General features: G+C 43.1%; 1 protein-coding gene across 1 annotated transcript in view; it reads left to right on the top strand.

Moving 5' to 3' along the window:
• poc1b (POC1 centriolar protein B) overlaps nucleotides 1–24,343 on the top strand; it is a 74,882-nt gene extending 50,539 nt beyond the window's left edge. The window contains exons 11-12 of the mRNA XM_050072493.1: nucleotides 21,564–21,869; nucleotides 23,556–24,343. Of these exons, the coding sequence (XP_049928450.1) occupies nucleotides 21,564–21,869; nucleotides 23,556–23,693 (444 nt within the window). The 3' untranslated portion in view covers nucleotides 23,694–24,343. The remainder of the gene's footprint in view (nucleotides 1–21,563; nucleotides 21,870–23,555) is intronic.
• Nucleotides 24,344–26,787: the final 2,444 nt, after the last annotated feature.

Below are 26,787 nucleotides of genomic sequence, written 5' to 3'. Positions count from 1 at the left end.
TTATTTTATTTATTTCATTGTCTATTTTAGTATTTTATTTATATCTTCATCTTTATCTCTTGTTTCCATTCATGCTGTATTTCTATTTCTACTTTGCACGGAGCATTGGAACAAAAACAATTTCCCCCCGGGGATTAATAAAGTATTCTGAATCTGAATCTGAATCTGAATAAAAACATAAACCGGGGACAACTACACATGATTACAAAGACCAGCTAAAATACACCCTGACATTAACATAAAGATGATTCATTTAATTTTAATTAAAAAAAACAACATTTATATACTTTATTATTCCCCAAGGGGAAATTCAATGTTTCACTCTGTTGTCATATACACACAGGCCTGAAATACACACATACACACACACACACACACACACACACACACACACATGCACAAACAGGACTTATATATGCATTAAATGAAGGGATGTCAACTTGTACAGAATGCAGCTGCCAGATTACTTACTAGGTCAAAAAAGTCTTGACATATTACACCCATACTCGCCTCCTTGCACTGGCTACCCGTCCCGTTCAGAATCCAGTACAAGGTGCTGCTGCTCACTTTCAAAGCCATTCACGGCCAAGCCCCCAGTTACATCTGCGACCTCATTCACCACCACACCCCCAGCCGGTCCTTGAGATCATCTGACCTGGGCCTCCTGTCAGTGCCTCGGACCCGGCTAAAGACAAAGGGGGACCGGTCCTTTGGGGCAGTGGCCCCTAGGCTTTGAAATGCACTCCCCCTGGGTCTGAGATCTGCCCTGTCAGTAAATAGTTTCAAGGGTCAGTTAAAACCTTACCTGTACAGACTAGCTTTTGAGTGTTAGGCCGTATCCATTGTTTTATTTGCCGCTTTCTGTTGTTCTCTCAGCTTGTCTACCTCATTTCCTCTGGCTTTGCAGTGCCATGTGATCATGTTCTATTGTTATTTTTATCTATTTATGTATTTTATGCTTCTACTTGCACTGACCTTGCATTGCCATATGCCTGTGTGTATGTTTTTTCTAGAATTTTCAGTTGCACGTTTATTGTGACCGATTGAACTGTGGTCTTGTTGTCTGCATTGTTAAGCACTCTGTGTACGCGTACTATGAAGGGTGCTATATAAATAAAAGTTTACTTACTTACTTACTTATGTCAGAGTGAGGGGGCTGCCCATGGACAGCCGCCCTGAGTGGTTGGGGGGTTTGGTGCCTTGCTCAAGGACACCTCGGCAGGTCAACTGGCACCTCCCCAGCTACCAGTCCATTTGGTCCGGAAGGGGACTTGAACCATTGGCCCTCCGGATCCCAACCCCAAGTCCCTATGGACTGAGCTACTGCTGCCCAAACAAAAATCCTAAAATAGTGCTTTGAAACAGCCGAGAGGAACCAATGAGCGCAACTTCGGCATTCCTTCTGCAGAAGATTGCACATATAAGGAGCTGCAGACATTTAAGTAAAGTTGATTGTTCTTCTTTTCGCAAACTTTTCAGTCCGTTCATCAGTGACGTGATAGCGGCTTCAACAGAAAGTTGCAGCCATCCTTGTCGTTTTTGAAAATACCTTAACTGCGCTTCTCTGTACGATCTTAATCTCAAAAGTGCGCCATATCAGAGAAACGGTTTTGATTGGCCCAGCACGTCTCAGGGCGCTCGAAATCTGTCCAAAGCAGAGGGAGACCAGACACTTCTACTAGAGCAAACAAAAGGAGCTTGCAGATTTGTTTGGTTCCCAGGCAAGGTCAGTTTACAAGGGTGCTTCTTGAAAGGTTTTGGCTCAAGCAGCTTCTTTGGCCACCATCTGGTGATGAGTAATGCAATGTGAAATACAAGGGTTATCAAAATCAAAATCTCACTTGACACCCTGAATAAATAGCACCCTTGAGAATCTTTTGATGATATGATAGGTTTCTTTTGGGGACTGGAGCTGTTTAAATGTATTTTTGCACAATTTTTGTTCATTTTGTTGCCACTTTGCGGCACCACAAAAGGTTGTAAGGACACTGTTGAAGTAATATCACATTATAAATTTGATATGGTGAATGTTTTATCAAAGAGTTGCCTATTTACAAGTCTAGCAGACAAGGAACAACATAAGCAGTTATTTGGAGTCATGTTTCGGACCACATGATGATTCTTTGTCCGATATTTATAATTTTTTTGTTCTGATTTGGTCTCCACCAACTCCTGAGGGAAATCTGGCTCTAGAACGTTGTGTTCAGTGACAATTTTCTGTGGTTCAGTGCAGCTTTAAAGTTTCATACCTAAAATACATCATTAAAAAAAACATATGCAGTGAGAGCATTTTGGTTCACACTGGTCGGTGTTTTATCCTGAATGAGTTGAGTTGTTGAAATAGAAGTGCATTTCTTAGTCTTGATGAGGAGCTTTCTTTGCTGATAAGTGTTTTCAGATTTTTCAGAGGGTCCCACTTAAACACATTTCCTCTGATAAAGTTATGAACATCTTGTTCTTGGGTTTAAACGATAAGATGATTATAGTGAAGATGTTGCACCTCTCCGTCGCTTTATTACCTCTCTATCCCTTCCTCTCAGTGAGCTAAGCAGTGCTGGCCGATGAGTCATCTTTATTCTTGGTGGGATTCAGTGACAGATGCTCACTCATTCATCTGCCGAAGTGGGTCAGAGTGCCAAGTTCATCTTCAGCGCTCCCCTTCTTTCTCTTTATTTCTCCGTCCTCTCAGACAGTCTCCTTTCTCATTCAAATCATTTTTGTGTCTTTGTCTCTGTCTCTCCCACATTCTGGACCCAGTCTCTTACATCCTGATATAGACTGTATAACAAAATGGATAATGACACCTATTGGTTCGTGTTCTCCTATCTTGAGGCCTCATTTTGGCTGTTGCCAGAAGTGACCGTATTTGGATGAGAGGGTGGAGTTGTGGAGGAGCGAGGCGTGGGTCTAGCGTACACCTTATTTCTCACCAACCAATTGATCCAAATACTAAACTGGAACTACGAAAAAAACTCCGCAGTCCGTGTGCAGCTGTGCAGCAGTGTCACAGAGTGATGCGTCTTTGATCCTGTAAACAACAGCCAGGTTTTATTCTGACCTGCCATCACATTACTCACAGAGTGAACGTTAATTGACGACAGCTGATCTGCTCCTGGTGACGTCAGCAGCATCTTAATATGAGAAGCTGCTTTCTGAGTGTTTAGCACAGTGCTCTTTGCTAAGGAGGAAATATAACGGATCTGTTATCGTTGCAGCATCGCAAGTTTTGCCAACCCAGGTGTCAGAACAGATCCTATCATCTGTGCCATCAAATAATTTTCACATTCACACATATGCTGTGAAACGCTCACAGTGGAGAGGCTGACTGTTATTAAAGGAAACTCACCTCACAAATGATCATCTGTTTATCAGTTACTCACCACGTGTTAATTTGAATTCAGGAAGAAAAAATTGTTTTTCCGTCATGATTCCATGGTGAAGGAGAAATCCACAAGGCGCAGCTGTGGCTCAGAGGTAGAGCCGATCGTCCACTAATCGAAAGTTCGACCCCCAGCCCCGGCCCAAGTATCCTTGGGCAAGACACTGAACCCCAGATTGCTCTTGATGGCTGTTCCATTGGGTTGTGAGAGCATGTGGATGGTTACTGAGTAGCAGGTGGCACCATGTATAGTAGCCTTGGCCACCAGTGAGACTGTGTGGATGGGTGAATGTGACATGTAGTGTATTCGCACTTTGAGCGGTCGGGAGACTAGAGAGGCGCTATACAAGTGCAGTCCATTTACCATTTTTCAAGTAGCTCATCTGAGCTGTTTATGTGTTAGTGTTTGAAATAGTAAGGTTTTAGCGAAATGCACAGTTTTTGAAAGTACTGATCATAAGACTGGATAAATGAGATTTTAATTAGGATCAGGAAAACCTGGAAAAGTCATGGAATTAGCAAAAATCGCTGAAAGTTTTGGAAAAGGTGTGGAATTTTTTTAAGAATAATGAAATTGTTACAGTAATCGTCTGTGGATAACTTTCCACATAATCTGACATCATGGCAAATTAGTTTTCTGTTGCTGTCGACATAATGTACCTCTGAAGTCTAGTTCAGACCAAAGATTCCAGACGACTCAAGTTGAAACAGGCAACTACTTGCAATGCGCTGTTCTGCAACGTTGTAAAAAGGTGCCATTTCACAGGAAGTGACCACGATGAGACGGTGTATCATCTCTAGTCAACAACTCTCTGTACTTCTGATCTGCAACGCTGACAGGAAGTGACCACCATGAGACGGTGTATCGTCTCTAGTCAACAACTCTCTGTACTTCTGATCTGTAACGTTGACAGGAAGTGACCGCCATGAGACGGTGTATCGTCTCTAGTCAACAACTCTCTGTACTTCCGTTCTTATTTGCAGCTTTTCAGACTTATTTTGTGGCTGAATATAATTTGTAGCTTCATAAAATCTGAATGAGGATAGTGATAGTGAGATACTGGCTACAGTGATGAAACAAAACCAGCATCAGATGGACTGGATTCATGCCATTTGACCAGCTGAGTGTCAGGTGACACCATCAGCCGGCTTGAGTCAAGCTCAGACTGACCAGCTGACACCACTGACACTTTTCTCTGCATTGTTCTAAAACGTTTTCATCTCATCGTGACTCTTTGGTCTGAACTGGGCAATGTGTGACAATGTTGTGTTTACCATTGCAAACGTTATTTCATTTTTTTCCCCTGGTTCTTCTCTCCTTTCATGTTTGCCCGCCGTTTCAGTAGACTCTGGATCTGATATGTTTGAAAAAACAATTTTCAATATGGGTCCCTGAAAGTCATGGAAATGTTATCCATGAAAATGTGTGGGAGCCTTGTGTGAGTTTGTAAATGGATGTTTTGATATAGTTTTGCTTGTTAAACACAGACCCTTAAAACTTTTTCTCCGTTTTTGGATTTGTTGTTCACAGTGGCGACATGAGAGAAAAACAGAGTGTTTTTTAAAGATATTTTTGGGGGGCTTTTTGCCCTTATTTGATATGACAGATATAGCGTGAAAGGGAACGAGAGAGGGGGATGTCACACAGCATAGGGCCGTGAGCCGGAAATGAACCCACGGCTGCCACAGTAAGGACACGGCCCCAAAACACATTCAAGTTCAGTAAAGATCTTTTTGTTCGGCTTTTTTTTTTTTTTTTTTGCTGATATCAAAACATGCCCAGATCTGGTGCGTATTAAACAGACTGATTTTCATGGCATTATGCAGGATGTGCATCAAAAGACTATGTGATTCATTTTATCTGTACTGAGATGACACAGTATTTGGTTTTAGAATATATGTTATACATCTTTCTCCATCTATTACATAATGAGACTCGGCCCCGTCTTCCCACTCTCTCACTTCTTCCGTCTCCATCTGCCGGAGTTCACACATTTTCAGGGATACGTCTTGTCTGCCGTCGGGATTGAATCCACGCCTTTCGGCCAGAAGTGGCATTTATGCATAACTTATCAAATATATGCTGACACTGTGGTACGATAGCAGAGCCATGGAGGACCCCTGTTACATAAGGCCTCAGAGTGAGGACTGTTTGTTATGAATGAACTGCTGCAGCGCTGCATTCATTCAGTAGAATTTGTGTTTATGAGGATTTATTGTTGGTCTGTGAGTTTTGGCTCGGACACAGATTGTTTCTCATGAAATGGGAATTACTTGTGTATAAGGAACATACTGTATTTCTGTCACTAACTATTTGTGTGTTATGTGGTATACATTTGTTGTGCTGTTGTTTTTGTTGCCCGTGGTCGATGTGTTTACTGTCCCCATTCATGTGCGTGTAATGCGGTCAGAAAACCTAATGTATGGCAATCCGCCGGCGAGCAGGATATTTTTGACTGAGCATGTAGGTGGCTGCTGTGCGGATGTCAGAGACAGACAGATAGGGGAGAGAGAAGGAGGGAGGGAGTGTGAGAAATAAAGAGGATGTATCCTTCCTCTCTATCCTCAAAGCCACATGAACCTCGTCTCGGCTTCCTGCTCGCCTTTCAGCTCTCAAAACATCAACGCTGCCGCACCTCTGACAAAGATCCTGTTAGATCACATCAGTGGTTCCAGCTAAATTATAGTTACGTGACTCGTGTGTTTGTGTTCATGTGACTGTGCCCTCGCCGGTTCCCCTGGTCTGTGCATGTTTTGGTGTGTCAGTTTGTGTGACCACATGTGAGTGAGAACATCCGTAACTGTGTTTGTGTGTGTGTGTTTTGTTTGAAGAGCTACAATGGTGCGGGTGTGGACAGAGCACCTGGGCACATGACAATTAGGTGTGACAGAGATGAATGGAAAATGAATCCTCTGATGTGATGTCTTGGCAGCACAGACAGGAAGCAGAGCTGTCAGATCCCTTGCCAGTTCTACTCGCCACCTGACTTCCGGTTAAAGGTTAAAGGTCAGGGGAAGACAATATTGTGTTTGTTTCTGTTTTTCTGGTCAGTTTTTCAAGGCCGTTGTATTTAATTCCACTTGTATCTATTTGCCTTCATGCAGAGCACTAATGCTGATACTGCTGCTGTGAGTATTAACCACAGGCTGTATGTAGAGATGGACGAAGCATCTCCACTTACTCCCACTGGAAAAAAATGAAGCCAAAATATCCCAAATAAGGCTGCTGCCATCTTGCCTTGGTGACGTTGTTTGAAGCAATCTCCATGGTATCCAGTTCCCATCCATACACCTGTCCAACCAATCGCGATCAGTGATTGGTTGGATGAGGGAGAATGTGCTGTGTGGTTTGTTCTCAGGACCGGCCAGCAGACTTAAATCTCTCAGATTTATTTTTAAAATTCTACCATGAACACTTCTCGCCTAGTTAACAGCGGGTCCAGGGCAACACATTCTCACTTCGACCTTGTCACATATCGACACTTGCTCATGGACTTTCTATGTCCACATCTGACAGCACTACATCGGTACAACACTGTAAATTGTGTTTTTTTCCTTCAACAACAAACAGACGTGATTACGTTTAGCCAACACACACACATGATTGGGTTAAGAAAGACAGAATAAGGTTTGGCTCTTCAGTCTTACAGGAAGCAAACACCGGTCTCCTGGGTGAAAGTGGGTGGTTGTTGGACCCATCCATCACCCCTCCCACCTGCCCCACTCGGAAATTCGCCCCCTTAACCAATAGGCCCGTTTCCACCACAGGAACTTTGCGGTAATTTTATGGGGCCGGGGCCGTTGGTGCGTGTCTCCACCGCAGGAACCACCCCCAAAGGACAGAGTTCCGGAACTTTTACAGGGGCCAAACAAGTCCCTGCCTCGGAGTAGGTACTCAGAACGGCCCCGAGAAACTCCTGGCTGGGGCTTGGGGATTACTTGGTACTGATTGGATATACTTAAGGCGGGATGTGACATTTTGTAATTAATAACATGGTTATTGTGGATTAGCTGGGCTAACCGTTAGCTGTTAGCGGTGTCTGTAATAACTCAATAAACGGTCCGTGAAAAAAATATTTTTTCCAGCGGATATCTTAGTTACAACATGATTGAGCTAGCAAAGCAGTTTTGTGTTGATATGTGTGGTATTTATTCAGTTTTGGGAAATCACGATGTCTAGAAAGCATCAGCTGACAGGGACAGCTAACAGCAGCAGTAAAGCTAACATCAGGACGTCATCTGTTAAAAGCCTCCCGTTGTCGGATACGACATGAAACTACTCCAGTTAGCTCAATCATGTTGTAACTAAGACATCCGCTGGAAAAAATATTTTTTGTCATGGACCGTGACCGGAGTTATTACAGACACCGCTAACGGCTAACGGTGTCCCTACGCCCCTACGCCCCTACGTCGCCCTGGTCAAAAATGGTCGCGCAACGATTACGTCACATACAGAGCCCGGTAACTTTACAGGAACCTTCCTCCTACTCCGCTCTCTCAGTGGAGACACAGTGGTTGAGAGGGCCAAGCGAGAGGACGTTCCTGTAGTAGTTCCAGCCCCCCAAATAGTACCAGGAACTTCTTCAGTGGAAACAGGCCTAATGTTGTTGTCCCACTACATTTCCCTCTGATGCCGCCGCTGATGAAAGGATGGCTTTTTTGTCAGTCTCTGACACCTGAAATCACTGCCCAAGCGCCACAATGTGATTACTTCAGAATGAGACCAGGTTGTCCAGGGAGGCGTCTCTAAACTGCCAACAAAGTTCCGTTGTGGCTGAAGGGTGCCAGTCTTTGCCACTGCCGGTAGCTTAATCACACTCGTTGTCCCTCAACTGGCTCTTCCTCCTCTCCAGTTCTCTATATTTGTAGCTTTGATCATCTCAAAATGTATTTTTTGGGTCAATGTGACTGATTCAGCAAAAGCACGTCACAATTCTCTGGGTTGGTGCCGAGCTAACGTTTGCATTATCTGATGTATTATAAAGCCGCTAATGCTAGCTAGCTAACATCACTTACTTTTCTTTTCAGACAAGTTTTGTGCCCCCGGCAGACGCTGCAGAACATTATCGCTTCTTCAAGCCCCGATGTTGAGCCTGTACTGTGATTAAGTGGCCATTCAGACCTAAACCAGCCCTGCATTAAAAAGATGTGAGAGGTTGTTTTGGTTGGGACGTGTTGTTTCAAGTACCGGCAGTAAGACAATGAAATTTGATACAGGAAGTCCGGTTTGTGTAATAAATCCTTGAGTTTGAAGCTTATCAGATGCTAAAACACTTCACAGCAGTTTACTAAACTATGACACAAGAAAATCTGGAAGGTTATCAATTGCAATCATTTTATCTTGTGCCATGACGATAGCAAGATAAGCAGTGGAAATACAGCAGTTATGTTACTGAGTAATCTACAAGGAACATGTGCTTGTGTGTATTTGCTTGCAGGATGACGTTGAATTCACTTTTGGCAAAATGGGAGCCAGAGTTAACTGTTCACCAGACACCCCTGTGTTTTTTAAACGAGAACTCTGTGTTGGCATCTCCACTGCATCAATGGGGTGTTCCCATTCAAATGAGTGAAGGTACCACGTTTTTCACTCTGGGTTAATGATCGTCTGCACACTGGCCTTAAACTGCTGCTGCCTCTGCGACCACAACTTGACCACAATCCACTGTTCTCTTGTTTGCTGTAATTTCATGCAGCAGTGTTGCCTGAAGGAGTCATTTTAGTTTTTGTTCCACATCTGTAATACAGTTTGTAGTGGTTAACATATTACAAAAACATGTGATGAATATTAAAAGGCATGAATTGAATCGAATTGCTGTAATAGAGAAACTTGATGGTACATTGTACTATTGATACTTTTTATTTCTCGTGTTCTCTTGCAGTATTATGGGCCCCAGCTCCTGCACCTAATTTTGAACTGTTCTGAGCTTTTCGACCAAAAATAAATTGGTATAAAATTAAGGACCTGAAAAGAAGCCACGCTGCACCGATTTGCGTTTCTGTTGTCAGTATAGACACAGCGTGCCGTGCCAAGCTGTACCAGAGATTAACCTTCTCCGGAGTAGGTACAAAAACCGGGCTGCCTGCTCTCAAGCAGGTAGCGGTAACATCCAACCACAGCCAACCACGCTTTATCCCCTCAAACAAGCCATGTGTGTGTTGCAGGGCTCTCCTCACCTCTTTCTGCAGGCAACCAGAGAGACAGACATTTTCAAAAGTTTCTCTCCTGCGTCCTGTTTTTACTTTAGATATCTGCTTTGTTTTATTGTTTCATGTTCGCTATCCACAGTGGTAGAAGTTGTCTGAAGTTGCTGTTAAAAAACTCAACATTTCCTGAGTTAAAGACATGCCATCAAGTGGGTAGCCCTGTTGTAAATGTGTTCCTGTTTATAAACCTGTGTACCTGTGCTAATTTAGGTGGGAAATTGTATATGAGTACTTGAAATAGTTGGGCTCACTTTCAAACATGGAGCGCAGAGGTCTCTGGCAAACAAAACCAAAGTCATCTCTCAGACGTAGACAAGGACATAATGAACGCTGGTGTGATACAGTTTTTAAAGGACTGAGAGTGAAGGCTCATCAGACACCAAACTGGCCACCCTGGATTTTATTTAATTGTCTCACCAGTACCTGGGACAACTTGCCCACACCAACGCAGCCTCTTGTGTTATTTTTTTAACATGGTGCCATTTTCTTGGAGTCTCAGAGTTCATGAGGTTCATCTCTGTGTGACTGAGTGTGGAGAAGAGTCGGGCTCTGACTGCTGTTAATAATCAAGGGAAGAATTCTGGAGAGTGACTCCAGCTGTGTGAGCTGTGTTTGGGTGTGCGGTGCTAGTTGTTGAGTGGATAATTGTTTGTGTGTGTGTGTGTGCGACTTTTTGTATGGACGGCAGCCAATCATATGCATGTGTACGTGCCACCATTAATGTTTGCTCGGAATGAATGTGTGTTTAGTGTCCGGAGGGCACTGTGTGTGCGTTGGTCTGCAAAAACAGAAAAGTGAAACCAGGGCGGAGGGTCAGAGCCCGCTAATGCCTCCTTTGATTTTTAACAAGGATTTCCTCCTTCCATGGAGCCTGCTTTATTAACAGCATTACATGGCATCCATGTGACCAGGAAACGCTCCCTCACCATCACAGGACCAATTTCAGTACCACACCAACCGTCTAATTCAGGAAAGGAGTGGTGAGGTTAAAAGTTTCAAAGGCTGACGCCAGTGTTCCTTTTCCAGTGTGTGCTAGTTTGTTTTTCTTGCAGAAACATTCCTAAAAATATTTCTGCATTTTTTGTTCAGGGTGGAAAGACATTTAAATGGCAGCAAGAAATCTTGTTAATGTTTTTAATCATATTTATTTTTATGAATTGGTTCCACTATAATTAGTTTAAGATATTACATAATATGATGAGAATCAGTCAAACTGAATCACAGCCGTCATATCAAACGTAGGTGACACACAGCGGCCAATTTCAGATTTCTGCTAAAAAATAGTGCTGCTGACTCACCAACATGCTGACACTTCTTTCTCCATCTTTTACAATTCAATTAAGATTCACCCACATGTTTTTTTATTTCAGCTCAGTCCTCTCTCCACGTTTACAGCCTCGCAGATAAAGTCATGCTGCCGTGTCATCATGACATACTGGATAAAAGACTCGGGAAGAAGTCAAGCAGCGGCTTATTTACCTCACTGTTAACAGATGGAGCTTGACAGTTGCTAATAGTCCGTTTCCTGTGAGCGCCACAGAGAGCGACAAAGAGAACCACCCGTGGACCTGTTTGATTGGTTGATTGTTTGAAGCATTCGAGCTGCTCCGCTAAAGAGCTCGCAAATATTACTAATTGGACTGTGTATGTGTGTGTGTGTGTGTGTGTGTGTGTTTTCACACTGTTCAGAAAGAGCTGAAGAGATGTGTATATGTGTATTTCTGCCTGTGTGAGGTTGTGTGTTCATGTTTTTGATGACTGAAACATGAGAATGTTGCAACTTTTCTCTGCAGCGTTCTACAATGTTTTCGTCTCATCACGAATCATTGGTCTGAACTGGGCTTTATATACAACTGCATTGCTACTGTAGATGAACAGGAGCCCGCAGGCGGGTCTTCCACCTCCTTCCTGGCATTTGTGCTCGCCATAGTGTGACTGACTCCAGCGCTGATCTGCTTGTTGTGCCAACCTCAGCATATGTTGCTAACAACATCAGGCTAAAAGTTTTCGAGGTGAACACCATGACCCCTGTACCATTATAGTTTGGTAATGATTAGTCAAAACTCTGCCCATCGCCAGCTCTAAACCATCTTGTTACCAAAGTCCAACTTATACACCTTTTACCTGTTTTTTGGCTTTTGTGCTGCTCAGAAACACTGATTTCTCAAAAAGAAAAAATAATTGAATAATAATTCCCACCAGGCCGTGGATAGTGACTAAGTCTTAGCTTCATCTAGTATCACGTAACTCTAATCTCCACCTTTAATGTCCAGACATTACAAAACCGACATCTACTGTTGATTTGCTTGACATTTATCCTCAAAGAGATGATTCCTGTTTTGCTATTCAGCACGACTCTGCATCCTGCTAATGATGATAAAGTAACACTAACAAACACCTGAAAGTTTCTGAGGTGCTGGGTGTTTGCTGCCCCCGCATGTGTCTAGCCAGACTTTTACCTGCATGTCATCTTGACACAATTTCAGCCTTGAGCAGCTCTTGTTACAGATGCTTCTTTTATTCATAATTTCCATTTGAATACCTTCATTAACCCCATGTCACATGAATAATTGAAATGTCATGCTATAGAATTTGTGCAGTCAGGCTCTCACCTTAAGTAGTGCTTTTAATATTTGTGGCATTCTGGTCAGCATGTAAACACAGCCAGCGCTTGGCATCATGAGGGCGGGCAGCTCGGTGTGAATACTAAACATCACGATGGCGGAGAGTCCATCTGTGTCCTCTGCAGTGGACGGGGCGCTGCGACCAGTGTGACAGACCACCTTATGACATGTGCTCACCCTGCTGATATATAGCTGCAGTTTTTATTTTCAGCGATAAGTGACACAAAGTAAGCCTGACCTGCAGAGGAGTCACATCCACTCAGAAAATGTTGCTGAATATATGCAGAAATTAAAATGAACTCTAGCTAGAATATTTTGAGTCATTTTGAAGTGACACTGACATCTAACAGAATCATTACTGGTAAAAAAAAAAAACAAAAAAAAACGAAGTGCAGTTTAAGTTGTTAGCATCAGAAGATCTCTGCTCACATCATGAGGAGGATTTCAGTGTTAAGTAATAAACATCAGGCAGTGCTTGAAGATGGCTTCAGGTGGAGCGGGGCAGGAAGAGGGGGGAGGCGCAACATCAGAGAGGTCCTTCAATTAAGATCAAACAGCTTTTTTATGTAAGGGTCACAGTGTCTGAGGTTTCCTGCCAAAAGAGAGCACAGCTAATTCTGGGGCTCATGCTAATCATGTTTTTGATCAGACATCTGTGATTTGATTTAGAAATGGAGGGGAGGCTATTTTTGATCTGTTTTCTCCTGAAGATCTTTTTGATCATAAACATCACCGGTAGTGTTAACATCTTAACATCTTAACACGGGCTTCTCTTCCTCTATCACTGACATGTTGGGTAAATTCTGCTGCAGTCATGCGAGTTATCAACAGTACAAGAAATAAAGTTATGTCACGACAGCAGAAGTGTAGCCATCGATAGTAAAACCAGTGAAATGCCACGATTCTCAATACTCAATTCACAAAATAATAAATCCCATTTCCTACTTTATTAAAATCATTTAAATTGAATTTTATTATTAATCCCTGATGATCTAATACTGGAATGCAATTTAGTAGTCTGTGTGGTTTCATAAGGTTTTGTGAGTGTGGAAACAAAGACCCTTTGACTCATCAAACCTAAAATTATCTGGACGTTGCCCAGAGGAGCCGTATGTTAGAACGCATATATCCAGATCAGTTGGATCCAGTGTTAATTTGACAGCTATTTTAAATTTAGTCTCAGTCTTGAGACGAAAAGTTTTCGTGGACAACAAATCAAAACATCAATATCAAGTTTTAGTCACTACGTTTTCAATATGTTTTTATTGTCTTTAAACTAATTTAGTGAGGATAATTCATGTCTCAGAAATTAGAATCAAGGTGACAGGTTGTGTAAAAATTTCATTGAGACAAATAATTTGTGCACACTTCCAAACTGTCATGTCTCCAGCAGTGTTTAGGGCTGATTTACGAGCACACACTTACTGATCATCATTTGAAAAGCTCAACATCTCTCTATTTATGCTCTCAACAAATAACTAATGTGAGCCAACTGTGATTTGTCCCCAGGTTCATTGTAAACTCTGACTTATCCATGTGACTGTTAAGAAGCAGAAACATAACTTCTTTCTTCATGTGCAACATGTTAGTCTGGAGGTTTAAACTGGTGTCCTCTCACAGAGTTGGTGATTCAAAGAGAAAACTGATCTGAGTCGAGTCCGACAGTCCACCACTAACATGTTCGTCTCATCAACAAAAATGAAACATATATTTAGCTTAGCGTAGCAACCTCCCATTGTGTCGCACTGGAGTTGAAAGTTCTGGTTTTGGGGTGGGAGGGGCAGACAGCATGTTACCTGTTCTGTGTGGGCTGCCTTGTTGAGAGCAGTGACACTGAGAATATTTCAACACGAATACATATGGTGTTACACCCCTAATAATTATTGATTACCTTCTCTCACTTTACATCTGATTATCAGCCATCTGGAGACATTTAATGTATTGGAGTAAGACCACATAGTGTATGCATTTACTTGACCTATCACACAAAGTATTCTCATTATATTGAATCACAAGTATCACAGTTTTCTTAGTTTTCACCCCTCATGACCTGGTAACTTTTCACCAAACATTCTGCTCTGAGCTTTTTTTTAATCCCACAGAATCTAATGATGTGCAAAAGTCCTTGGTTCACAACGCCACATAGAGACAGCGTGGACATTGTTGCTTCACTGTCATCACTGGGGCACCGTCACGTCACTCCCACTGCCCCCTTATTATCACAGTGGCTAGTTTCTGCTCTGCCACTCAGGCCGAACCACCCACTCATCTCCCATCGCACAAAAAACCCCGTCTGGCAGCACGCCATCGCCGCATTCTTGCCGCTGCTGGCCGCGGTTAAAGCGAGCCGTGACCTCTGACATTCCACTGAGCTGAGCAGAGATGATTTTATCTCTGAAGTGACCGTTATAATTCTGAGATTCTTGTTTTAGATATCATGTTTCAGCTCTATGTCTTCTGAAAGTATTCTAATCAATCTTCCTGTTGCAGTTATTTTTGCATTAGTGGCACAGTGTCCTGACGGAGCTGCTGTCTAATATGCTGGAAGTAATGGAGCTTTAGTCTGTACATTGGATTAAGTGAACCAGTATGACTGTAGATCTGCATGTTCACATGATTTTGCACATTCTTCTGTATACCTGATAGTGTGAATCACCACCAATTAGCACTGTGGTGTGCCTCTAACTCATGAATATCTGGCAAGATGTTTTATTTTTAGATATTTGTTGCATAATTCTTCATATTTTGCTGTGATTAAATGTCTCTGAATGCTTTTTATTTGCTCAGTTCTCTGCTGCTGCTGTGTGAATCATTAGTTTCATAAAATCTTGAGTGTGTCGTCTCCTTGGAATTGCAAGGCTCTATCAAAATATAGTTATAAATATACTCTTATTCAATGACAACTTATTAACATTATTTGAGGTGTTTTTTTAATATAAATGCCTTTTTGGACTTTTAATTTAGAAAACACAAAGGTCTGTCTCCAACAGCAAACCCCAACTTGGCTAAGCACACAGGCAGTTGTGAACCACTGATCTAGAATATGCCTATACTTCACCTTTCCCACTTTCTGTGCCATACAGTCCTGGTTAGGTGTATCACAGTAGCTGCTGTCTATCCCAGGGGACATTTAAATTAATGGTAACTGGAAAAATGTGTTTAATAACCAACCATATTCCCACATTAAACCTTTACTGAACCTGCAGTGCTTTTTTAAGTAAGAAAAATAAGATTTGTCCTAAAACAAGAAATGAATGTCTCATAAATATCATAGAAAGCATTAAACTAAACATTGTCATACATGTAGACACTCTGTTACAACACTAGTTTTATGTTTTAGAGCAGTTTACAGGTAAATTGTTTTTACTCTTTGGAAATCATTTTGTCTTTCCATGTTGTGCAAGATTGAACCTTTTAATTCAAAGCAGAAAATGAGATCTCATGATTAGAAGGTTCTGTCTGTCCCTAAAAACCCCGTTTACAAACCTGACAGGATTTTGAACATGTAGAATAACTTTAAGGTGTCTGACGTTATCATGCACTAAAGAGACTTGTTCCACGTATGATTTTTGCTGTTTGGAATACAAAAACTTTGAAGCTCAGTATCTCAGAGCTGCTCAGAACACATAAAGAACCTGGTGGCAGCTTGTATGTGTTTGAATTTGCTCTCGTGTGTGTGTGCATTGATTTGACACTGAGGCCAGCCGGGGTACCCTGCCTGTTAAATGTTTGATTGCACCCAAACTTCCTGGCGGAGGGAGGGCGGGGGGTGCAGAGGGATGGAGGTCTGCATCTGCTGAGTGTAAATGAGCTGAGCAGATGTTGGCCAGATGTGGCCAAGCAGGAGGAGGAGGAGGGGTGGAGGGATAAAGAGAGAAGAAATAAAGAGAGAAATGAGCCCAGATAGCAGGAGAGACTCCCTCCACACACTGACAGCTTTGTTCACCTCCACTCAGGAGTTAAGAGTAACTCTCCCTCCTCCTCTCCTCCCTCCTTCCCTCCTTCCTCTCCTGCCTCCCTCCACGCTCTCTTTGAAGTGAGGACAGTGCGCAGGAAGCGAGCCGGAATCGATTGCTCCATGCATTAGGCCAGGAATGTGTGACACCCTCCTCCTCTTCCTTCCTCCTCCATCCTCCTGACACATCCCTCATTTATTCCCCCCCTTCTGCTCCTCTTTGTGCACTCCATACACCACCTGCCCCCCCTCCACCTTTCACACTCGACCCTGCTATTATTTTGGACGAAAGTCCAGCGTTTTTTCACTCGGTGCTGTTGGGGAGCAGAGTCTAGACACTGATCTGAGTATGGCTGTTTTAAGTATGTTGGAAGGTCTATTTGATAAAAATTAATCTGTAATGATTTTGTAATCGATCTATTAAGTCATTCATCAGCCAAAAAAATGCAAAACATTTTCCGTTTTTATTTATTTTAAATGAATATTGATATTGGGAAACTATGACGGATCATTTTCTCTCTTTTCTGACATTGTATGTAAGCCCCTCCCACCAGATGACCACTTCATACAGTAACCCAGTTTTTCCCATATATTGATTTGTTTAATCTTACTTCATTATTGAGTTCTCTCTCTGTTTATCAGACCATAAATGAGACAAGAATTAGCCATTAGCCATTCCGCGGTTTCTCCGCCTTACCGATCACTGCTGTGAAATGCTTCACCAGGAGGAGAGTGATCAGCAGTTTGGGAGACAGACCTTTAGTCGGTGGCTGTAGCCACTCGAATTTGGCCAGCAAATACGCCCCAGCGCCAGGTTACAGCGGGCTGTTGGCCAGTGGCAGCGCCAGGTCTAACTGCAGCAAGAGAAAGTTTGCTGATCAGGCGGGGAGTCGGGGCTGTCTGGATAATCGGAGCTGGGGTTTGTGTTGACTGGATTCGAGCTGCCCCTGCTGACTGGGGGTCAGTCTCTGGAGCTGCTGCCCGCTCTCCTCCTGGTGAGGTGGTCTGTAGCGGCAGGGAGTTTTTTAGGGGGGAGTTTTTCCTTATGCGCTGTGAGGGTCCAAAGGACAGAGGCATGTCGTATGCTGTAAAGCCCTCTGAGGCAAATTGTTATTTGTGATATTGGGCTTTATAAATAAAATTGATTGATTGATAACTGTAGCTCCACTTAACTGTGCATGGAAACGTACTGACTGTGATTTGAGGCCCCGGCTATCGTTAGCTTCATATACCTGAACTTAAAGCTGTAGCAGTGAGCCTTTAGCTCCAGTTAGCAGGAGGCTAAACTATTAGCAACAGTTTCTCTCCATCTCTGAAACACTTCCCCAATGCTGAAATATGTTTTATTCAGTTTATTGTCAGACCTTTTTTTTTTTTTTTTTTTAAACTCTTTGATTAGTCCGTCTTCTTTTTTTAGGTTGCTTTGCAGTGTAGGCAGTTGTTGCCAATGCTGGATTAGCAACTTTCTCTGCAGGATTCTCCACCATTGAATCAGGCTTTCACCATCTGAAGGGACATGCACACACATCTGCATGTGTAGAACAGCCAATAGAAACACCCTCTCTTTGAAATGACCTGATATTAGCCAAAGTCTCCTGTCACTGGCTAGATTTTCTAGAACCTGAAAACAGAGCCAAGAGGAGGTGCAGAAATCTTGTGTTCTCTCAGACCACTTAAATTACTATATGCTCAATGTTTATTATGGGATTTTTGCCCAGTAGTGCCAAAATCAAACTGCCTACCCCAGCTTTAAATGCTTAAATGATAAATCAAAAACTGATTAATGGATCTTAAATGTGGAATAAAAAATAATGCATGTTAGATAAAGAGCTGAGATTAACTGATTCTGTTCTTCCTGCAGCCCTACGAAAGCTGACTTTTATCGGTCAGTCGGTTTATCAAGAAATCAATACACAGTTTGTGAAACTTTTACATGAGTGTGTTTCAACGTGCTGGTTGAAAATCTCAGCTAAAGCTGAAGCAGAAGTCTCGTGACTGGAAAGTCACTAGCTTGAATCACACACTCCTGTAATGTGCAGCTTCTGTTGTGCATGTGTGAAACTATTTAAATGTGAAGTCATGCTCAGTTGTCTCTGCCCGGATAAGTGATGAACGAGGAAAATGTGTCCCTGGTTAAACTGAACATAATGTTCTCTCTTTGTTCGGTCTCCATTTCCACGTGTTTTTCTTTACTCGTGCAAAGGAAAATCATTTCGTCAAAACCGCTCTCAATAAAAGTAAAGGTCAAATAAAAAGAAAAAATAGGTTTTCTCTCATTGGCTGTGCGGCTCTCCCTGCCTTTGAGTGCAAATAACCTTGTGAACTCTTCAGCCAGCAAGTTAGTCAGTCGGTCAGAGAGTCTGTCGTTCAGTCAGTAATCCAGCAGTGTGAGTCATCCACCTCCTTCAGTCTGCCAAGTTACAGCAGGCTCAAGGCCTGCACCACTGACAGAACAATGAGGCAGGAAGGATGTTGGCTGAACCTTTATATGTATCACCAATGCACATGAGCCTGGGTAATTAACACTTTGATTCCTCTGTCAGATTGGGCAATAAAGCAGGCTCAATGTTTAGGGCTCCATCTATGGTGTATTATTCAGTGATGATGGGTTCTCAGTGTCGTGATCCCCGGGACTCACAGGTGGTTATTTTGAGTGGGGCCCCAATAAAATGTGTGTTTTTTGACAGATTGTCATGTTAAGACCCAGACACACTTTTAAATGAAATCCACAAAACCCCTAATACAGAACGCTGAACTTCCTGACTTGACCATCCACCCAGAGAACGCCAGACCGGGAGAATACACATCCTCCACTCTCACCCTGAATACTGGACCGCAGCAGAGGTGTGTGTTGAGCCCTCTGCTGTATACACTCTTCACCCACGACTGTCGACCTGTCCATGCAGCAAACACCATCTCAAAGCACGCTGATGACACCACAGTCAGTGGGATGATTACCAAAGACGACAAGACAGCACACAGGGACGAGATACTCAATCTGACAGCCTGGTGCTCCACCAACAATCTGACCTGGAACACCAAACAAAACAAAGGAGACTGTGATGGACTTCAGTAAAACAGCCCAGTGTTCAGACATGGCAGGGCTGTGGAGAGTGTCCCCAGCTTTAAGTTACTGGAGATGCACATTACAGAGAACCTCTCCTGGGCAACACACACCTTCACTGTCAACGGGAAGGCATAACATCACCTCTACTTTTTGAGGCTGAAGAGAGCAGGCCTGCCCCGGGACTGTCTCAAAAACCTCTAGTCTTTTACAGTGGACAGTGTGCTGAGCTACATCACAGCTTGTACGGCGCCAGGCAGGACCAGATGGCCCTGCAGCGAGTCACCAAGATGACCCAAAATATCATCAGGACACAGTTACCGGCTACTGAGGACATCCACCTGTCTAGGTGTTGCAGTAGGGCCTCAAAGATCACCAGGGTCTCCAACCATCCTGCACATTACCTGTTTTTTATGCCTCAATGCCAGTGATAGATGTGGCACTGTGTTTTCAGGTTGTCCGTTTGACCGTCCCAGCTTTGTGAATGCAATACCACAAGACGGCCTCAAGGAAATTTCTTCAAATTTGACACAAACATCCACTTGGACTGAAAAATAAACGGACCAGAATATTGTCGTTGAAGGTCAAAGGTATTTTGTGACCTCACAAAACATGTTTTTGTCCATAACTCTGTATGTCCGTCCATCCCATTCTTGTCTTATCCTCGTGAAGGAGATATCTCAAGAACGCTTCGAGGGAATTTCTTCAAACATGGCACAAATGTCCACTCGGACTCGACGATGAATTGATTAGATTTATGAGGTCAAGGTCTATGTGACCTCGTCTGTCTCATTCTTGTGAATGTAATATCTCAAGAATACATTAAAGGGATAGTGGATCCAAAAATGAAAATTCAGCCATTATCTACTCACCCATATGCCGAGGGAGGCTCAGGTGAAGTTTTAGAGTCCTCACATCCCTTGCGGAGATCCCAGGGGAGAGTGGGTAGCACAACCCCACCTAATGGAGGCTGACGGCGCCCCAGATTAAAACGTCCAAAAACACATAATTGAAACCACAAAATATCTCCATACTGCTCGTCCGTAGTGATCCAAGTGTCCTGAAGCTCCGACATAAAAAGCTGTTTGGAAAAACGTCATTTGAACTCTGTTTAAGCCTCATTGTAGCCTGTAGCTCTGACTGCCTCTGTGTGAGCCTTCCTCGGCATATGGGTGAGTAGATAATGGCTGAATTTTCATTTTTGGGTGCACTATCTCTTTAAGAGTTTTCTTCAATTTTGGCACAAACATTCACGTGGACTCAAAAATTAACTGGATTTTGTTGGTCAAAGGTCAAAGTCATTGTGACCTTCTCTGTCTCATTCTCTGGAACACGGTATCTCAATAACACCCTGAGGGAATTTCTTTAAATTTGACACAAACATCCACTTGTACTGAAGAATAAACTGATTAGAATTTTGTGGTCGAAGGTCAAAGGTCACTGTGACTTCACGAAATATGTTTTTGACCATAACTCAAGACATCATAAGTTAATTATGACAAAACTTCACACAAATGTCTAATTAAATAAAATAATGAAGTGATGACATTTCATATCCAAAAGGTCAAAGGTCAGCTTGACTGTGACATCATCATGTTTTAACGTCATATCTCAGGAACAGAAGGGGAGACATTTGGTCAGATACTGAATTGGTGACTCTAATCTTGAAACTGTGCTGATTGTATAGATCTTCTGTGTGTGAAGCATCCATGTTTTCACTGACATGGATGGAGACTGCCAGAGACACTGGACTGGTGGGCGGAGTCACACATCCATGGGGCGGTAATTCTAGTTAAGCATCCACTGCTTACACTTCACCTGATGCTTCAACTCCGTCCTGTTCTCACACTTCAGTTCAAATTTCAACACCATCCAGTTTTGACACTTCAACTGAGATTTCAGTTCCTCTGACAGATTAAACTTCTGCCTTCACGCGAAGTTCTTTGAGTTCTTAAACAAATTTAAGCTGTTTCAAATGTTTAAAAGTGAGCACACTGGGTACAGTTTCTAGTCGTCCCTAACTCTTTGCTTCCTGTACATTTCCAGCTGAGTGTTGAATCAGACTGGACACTTCAGGGCGCCTTTAATGGGGTACTATTTAGAGGTCCCATTGTTTTCAGTGGCACAGCCCCAATTAAATGTCAAAGTGTCACAGTGGTGATTTGATTCAGTGTGGGTGTCTTCTGGGATACAGTACATTTGATGAGAGAAAAATTCAGGCAGACCTGAGTACAGCACTTGTGTCAAAAAAAAACCCACCAGCACAAATATAGCAGAGCACAATGCACTGAAAATCAATCAGTCTTTCTTCCTCTCTCTTACTTTCATCTGTAGCTCTTAAACGGTCGAACACACTCGACGCCCACGCGGGCCACCACCAACAGTCACCACTCCAATGGTTTGCCAGCACGTCACGTGGCCAGTTCAAGAGTGGGAGGATGGATGGGAGACGAAAGTACCAGCGGGGCAGGTGTGGGTACTTGGAGCCAGACCAGAGCTGGCGGGGGAGGAAGAGGAAGGAGAGAGGAGGAGGAAGAGGAGAGAGGGCAGACGCATCCATTGGAAGTTCTCTCAGGTCATCCATCGAGTCTGGACTCGACGCTGCAGCACATTGTTAAACAGCTAGATATTCTAACACAGGTGAGTTAACAAAGGTCCAAACTGACGACTCAAGGTACTGGCAGAGTTAGAAACCCTAAAAAAAACATCATAGGTGGAAAATGAAAGTGTGGGAGGAGGGCCAACAGGTCACTGCTTAAAGTTAATAATCCTCCAACTGAAGGGTTTAATCTGTGTCAGGTCACATTTACTCATGAAAATGTCTTTGATGATCTAGATTGCAGAATTTTTCTTAATAAGAAAGTCGGTCAAAGCAAGTTATGAATCTGCTTCATCAAGCTCACGGTGATTTTCCATTTGAGGCCAAATCAAATATTAAAAAACAAACACAGACGCCAGTAGAAGTAGGTTTTATGGTTTACCTGTCCCTCCTGTGCACCTGTCAGAGCAGGTGTCACTGCACAGACATAGTGGGCTGAGGATTTAACTTGCAGATACAGTGTTTGTGACTGGAGGATTTATGTGTTCAGTATATTTATATTCATATTTCTTCTCATTTGATTTATTCATGTGTTCTACTGAACAATTATTTTTAATAACGTTAACTTTTTATGTCCTTTCTTTCATTAAATATCCAACAAAATGAGCCTGAGAGGTGAAAAACAAATCGTGAATTTAGCTGAAAAACATTAATGAATATACAATGTGAAGTGTTTTTTACACAGGCTCCTTTTACTAGGGGCGTAAATCACCAGTTTCTAGGGCTGCCCCCTGTCATTAGTTGGCAAGATTTCATTGGTCGCTTAGACGCAGAAAAAATAAACTTTATTAGGAGCTGCACCTCATCAAAATAAATCCAGACCTATATGACTGGACCATGTGTGACTTTAATTTGAAAGGACAGACACAGGAAGTGTCNCCCCTGTCATTAGTTGGCAAGATTTCATTGGTCGCTTAGACGCAGAAAAAATAAACTTTATTAGGAGCTGCACCTTTACCAAAATAAATCTAAACCTCTATGACTGGACCATGTAGGACTTTAATTTGAAAGGACAGACACAGGAAGTGTCCACGCTCAGCAGTCAGACAGGAGTCAGGTTAATTTCCAGGGCTGGTACCTGCGGTTATTCCACAGGCTAGTTAATAACATGTCGGGCAGGAAATCCAAAGTGTGGGATCATTTTGAGAAGGTGAAGGACGAACCCAAGGTGATATGTAAACTCATCTTCATTGGTCGACTACAAACATGACGTATCATCTGAAACATGGAAGTAGCTACATGCCCATTAGCCCACAGCGTCATTAACAGGCGGCTCGCTCAGTGTGTGACGTGCACTTGGAGATAAAATATAGGCCTATATTAACGAAGGTCTATCACAATATGATTTTGATGTGATTCAGGGGCCTGTGATCAGTATGAGACGATATCATATGATCATTTAATGCAAACTGTTACAGAAGAATCTAAGGCTGTAAACTCTTAGTATAATTCTATAATCAGAGCCATGTTTATGAGCTACTGTCAGCGTAAAGGACAAAATGCTGCTGCCCTGGAAAAAAGAAAACCTCTCTGATGTGTCACAGAAACTAAAACGTCTCTCTTCAGCTCTTCTGTGATTTTCCCACAATGGCGTCAGGATTTATTACAAGGCTCTCAGACTGATCTGTGCCCTTCAGAGTTTCTACTTTTATAATTATTCTCTGACTGCTTTATAATTATTGCACCTCCGCTCCCCCCCCCCTCCTCCCACCTCCTCAAACACAAAGACTGTTTCAGTGCTGGAGGAGCGTCTCACCCTGACCGAGGACAAGCTGAAGGAGTGTCTCCTCCACCAGTCCCACATCCTCAAGGACATCCGAGCGTCAGGAGAGAGGCGGAGGACGGAGAGCGAGGAGACGGACTGATCACCTGTCCATTTCAGTTGAGGACGACCTCGCCCTCCCTCAGACCGCAGCACAATCACACAGACTGAGTTTAACACCGCCAGACAGGGGTGTGTGTGCGTCTGTGTATGTGTGTGAGTCTGAGTGTGACTCTAAATGTCCACCTTGGTGGTCTCTCTCAGGGGTCAGTGGGTTAATCAGGATTTGGACATGTGTGTGTGTGTGTGTGTGTGTGTGTGTGTGTGTGTGTGTGTGTGCGTGTGTGCGTGTGTGCGTTTGATACCAGCATATTTTGTCCATGTCTTTCTGCACCTCTTAAGGATGTCCAGCTGTACAGCCGAGCACAGTCTGGCTGGGGCATTCCAATTCTGCGTGTGTGTGTGTGTGTGTGGTGATATGGATGTTACATCCAATCAGGACAGCTGCAGCTATGAAAACAGACGGTGCTTGTCTGCTGTATGACCTCTGTGTGTGTGTGTGTGTGTGTGTGTGTGTGTGTGTGTGTGTTAGTGTGTTTACATGTGTATATGTGTGTATTAGCACATGTTTTAGCAGCTGGTTGACGTCTTTCATCGTCATCTGTTTGCATTGGTTTTGTAATTTTAAAACGTGCTCATTGCCTCAGACACACATCATATGAATATAATTTCTATGAATAAATGAGTTACTTTACTGCACTGATGTTATTAGTGTGTCTGTTTCTCTGTCCAGACAAAGGCTGAAGAAAACTTCTTAAGCTGTGTTCTCAACTCAACAGCGTGATCAGCTGCATTAGTCGCCATTGAAGTGTCGCTTAAGCGCTCGTTAATCAGTTACATCATCATGGCCTTGCGTGTGTCTGCTACTCGCCACAAAGCACCTCGACTCAGCGTCATCTGAAGTTTATTTGATAGGACATTGATAGAGTGAAAGGGGGAGATAGAGGGGGTGACATGCAGCGAAGCACCACGGCCTTTGTACTCAGGGCACCAGCTCTACCAGTGGACCTTTTCACCGTCACCTTCGTCTGCACCGAGTCAAGCCATGCCGTGCCGATTTGTATCTCCACCATCAGTTTAGAGGGACCATGTCACACCAAGCTGCGCCAGAGATGGGCCTTCTCCGGAGTCGTTCCAAAAGCCAGGCCACCCACCCTCAAGCACGACCCCGCCTCTCCCTGTGAAACAAGCATGTGTGCTGCAAGACTCTACTCACCTGCATCCTGTTTTTACTGTAGATATCTGCTTTATTTTACTGTTTCATATCCGCTACCAGCCATATAAGTCGTGTAAAGTTACTGCTGAAAACCCCAAAACGTGGGACTTTTATTGTGAAGAATCTACAGGAAATGTGTTTATCACTGAATTAGCAGAACTTTGTTAGCAGCTCCTCTTCAATAAAGCAAATCTAATTACGCCGCAGGGAGGAAGAGTAAAAGCAGAAACTGTCACAGTGAGATGATGATGAGGAGCTGCACACAAACAGCTCACCTCCAACAGGTAAACTTCTTTTACCTGCCCTGCTGTGGAAAAGCAAAAATAACAGGGGACTTTGAGCATTGATCAGCCCGCTGCTTTTAAATGTCATCACCCAAGACGAGCCATCATCGGGTAAAGACACACCTTTAAGTGGGTAGACCTGTTGTAATGGAGAGGCAAATCCCTGCTGCGCCAGGTGACGGCCCTAACCAAGCCAAGCCAAACAAAGCCAGCCCATGACTGTCAAAATGGGTACAGGTGAGCCAGTTGTGATGTTATGTGATGTGCTGTGTGTATTTCAGCTGTTTAAAGTAAGATTAACTTTATTTCTCATAACTCTGACCTGGTAAATTCGGCTTTTTACTGATCATAATTTTGTCTCATTGCCTCATAACTGAAAGTAAAGGGCAACATAAAGAGCAACAAACAGTTGTATCTTAACTGGCAGTTTACCCTGATTATTTTAATTTTGTTCTCCCTTATCTGTCGTCTGTTTTGGCAGTATTGGGCCTCCATAAAGCCGTGTCACTGCTGCTTGTTATCTGCTAAAGCCTGTTCATGTGATACGTGTCATTGTGCCTCTTGTCTCCGTCAGTGACTGTGAAATGTTTTGGCTTGCTCTCGCCCAGCATGGAGACTTTAGCTGTTTATGTTGTTCCAGCGGCGGAGATGTGGTGAGCGATGCGGCCGGGTCGGGAGGAAGCAGTAAAAAAGCCACACAAAGGGGGAGCTCTCCACTGGCTGCTGTTTGCTCTCCCCACCACATCCTTCGCTTCCTCTTTACTGGTTTTCCTTCTCCTGCATCTTTTTCTCTCTCCCAGTTACTTAAAGTGGGATGGCCTGCTGAGACAGGAGCGCGACTCCAGTTCACCCACTGCAGGACCTGGACCTGAGGTTACATGCAACATTAAAAAGACAAGTTACATAAATGGGTGAAGTACAAAAACCGAAACCTTAATTTCAAATCAAAAATCTGAATAAGTTAAGACCAACATCTGCCTGTGTCTATGTCTGTCCTGGTCTATAGACACAGTTTTACAGAGCACACTCACATTTTCTTCTTATTCTTGGGAGATTCTCACATTGAAAAAAATCTGTGCAGGCAAGGAGCTGCTAGACAAGAACTTCATCTCAGTTTCTAAACACTTTCTAAGCGTTACATCCCAAAATCAAAACAGAGTTATGTTTCTAAATATGCATCAAATATATATGATCAAAAAGTTGGGGATTGAACTTTTAACACTCATAAAAAGGCAGCTGTTGGTAATAAATCTTACCTATCTGGGTGTTTTAGGTCTTTGTCTTACAGTATGGTACATCTGTGTTGCATTTGAATGAAACTTAATGAGATGTGTCACTCAGAGGGAAAGTGAAAACACTACATGACAGGATAGATTTTTGAATTAAACCTGACCTAAGGTCCACTCACTCATTTCTCCACTCAACATTAAAAGCAGTATAGCACAGGTTGACCCATTATTGCACGTTAAAGGGAAATTTCGGTTTATTTATGTAAACGTGTTGTCTTACCTTACCAGTGTGCTGCCATGTTTGTTTATCCCTCTAGCTCTGTGCGTGCCTGAAATCTCATGAGAACAAGCCGCAGCAGCTGGAAGGCAGAATCGGACAGTAGCCTGAAAAGTTCATTCATTTATTTT

The sequence above is a fragment of the Epinephelus moara genome, chromosome 20 (assembly GCF_006386435.1).
Source record: "Epinephelus moara isolate mb chromosome 20, YSFRI_EMoa_1.0, whole genome shotgun sequence".
Classification (NCBI taxonomy): Eukaryota; Metazoa; Chordata; class Actinopteri; order Perciformes; family Serranidae; genus Epinephelus; species Epinephelus moara.
Note: the sequence above shows the minus strand (reverse complement) of the source record. Positions and strands in the feature narration are given on the sequence as shown.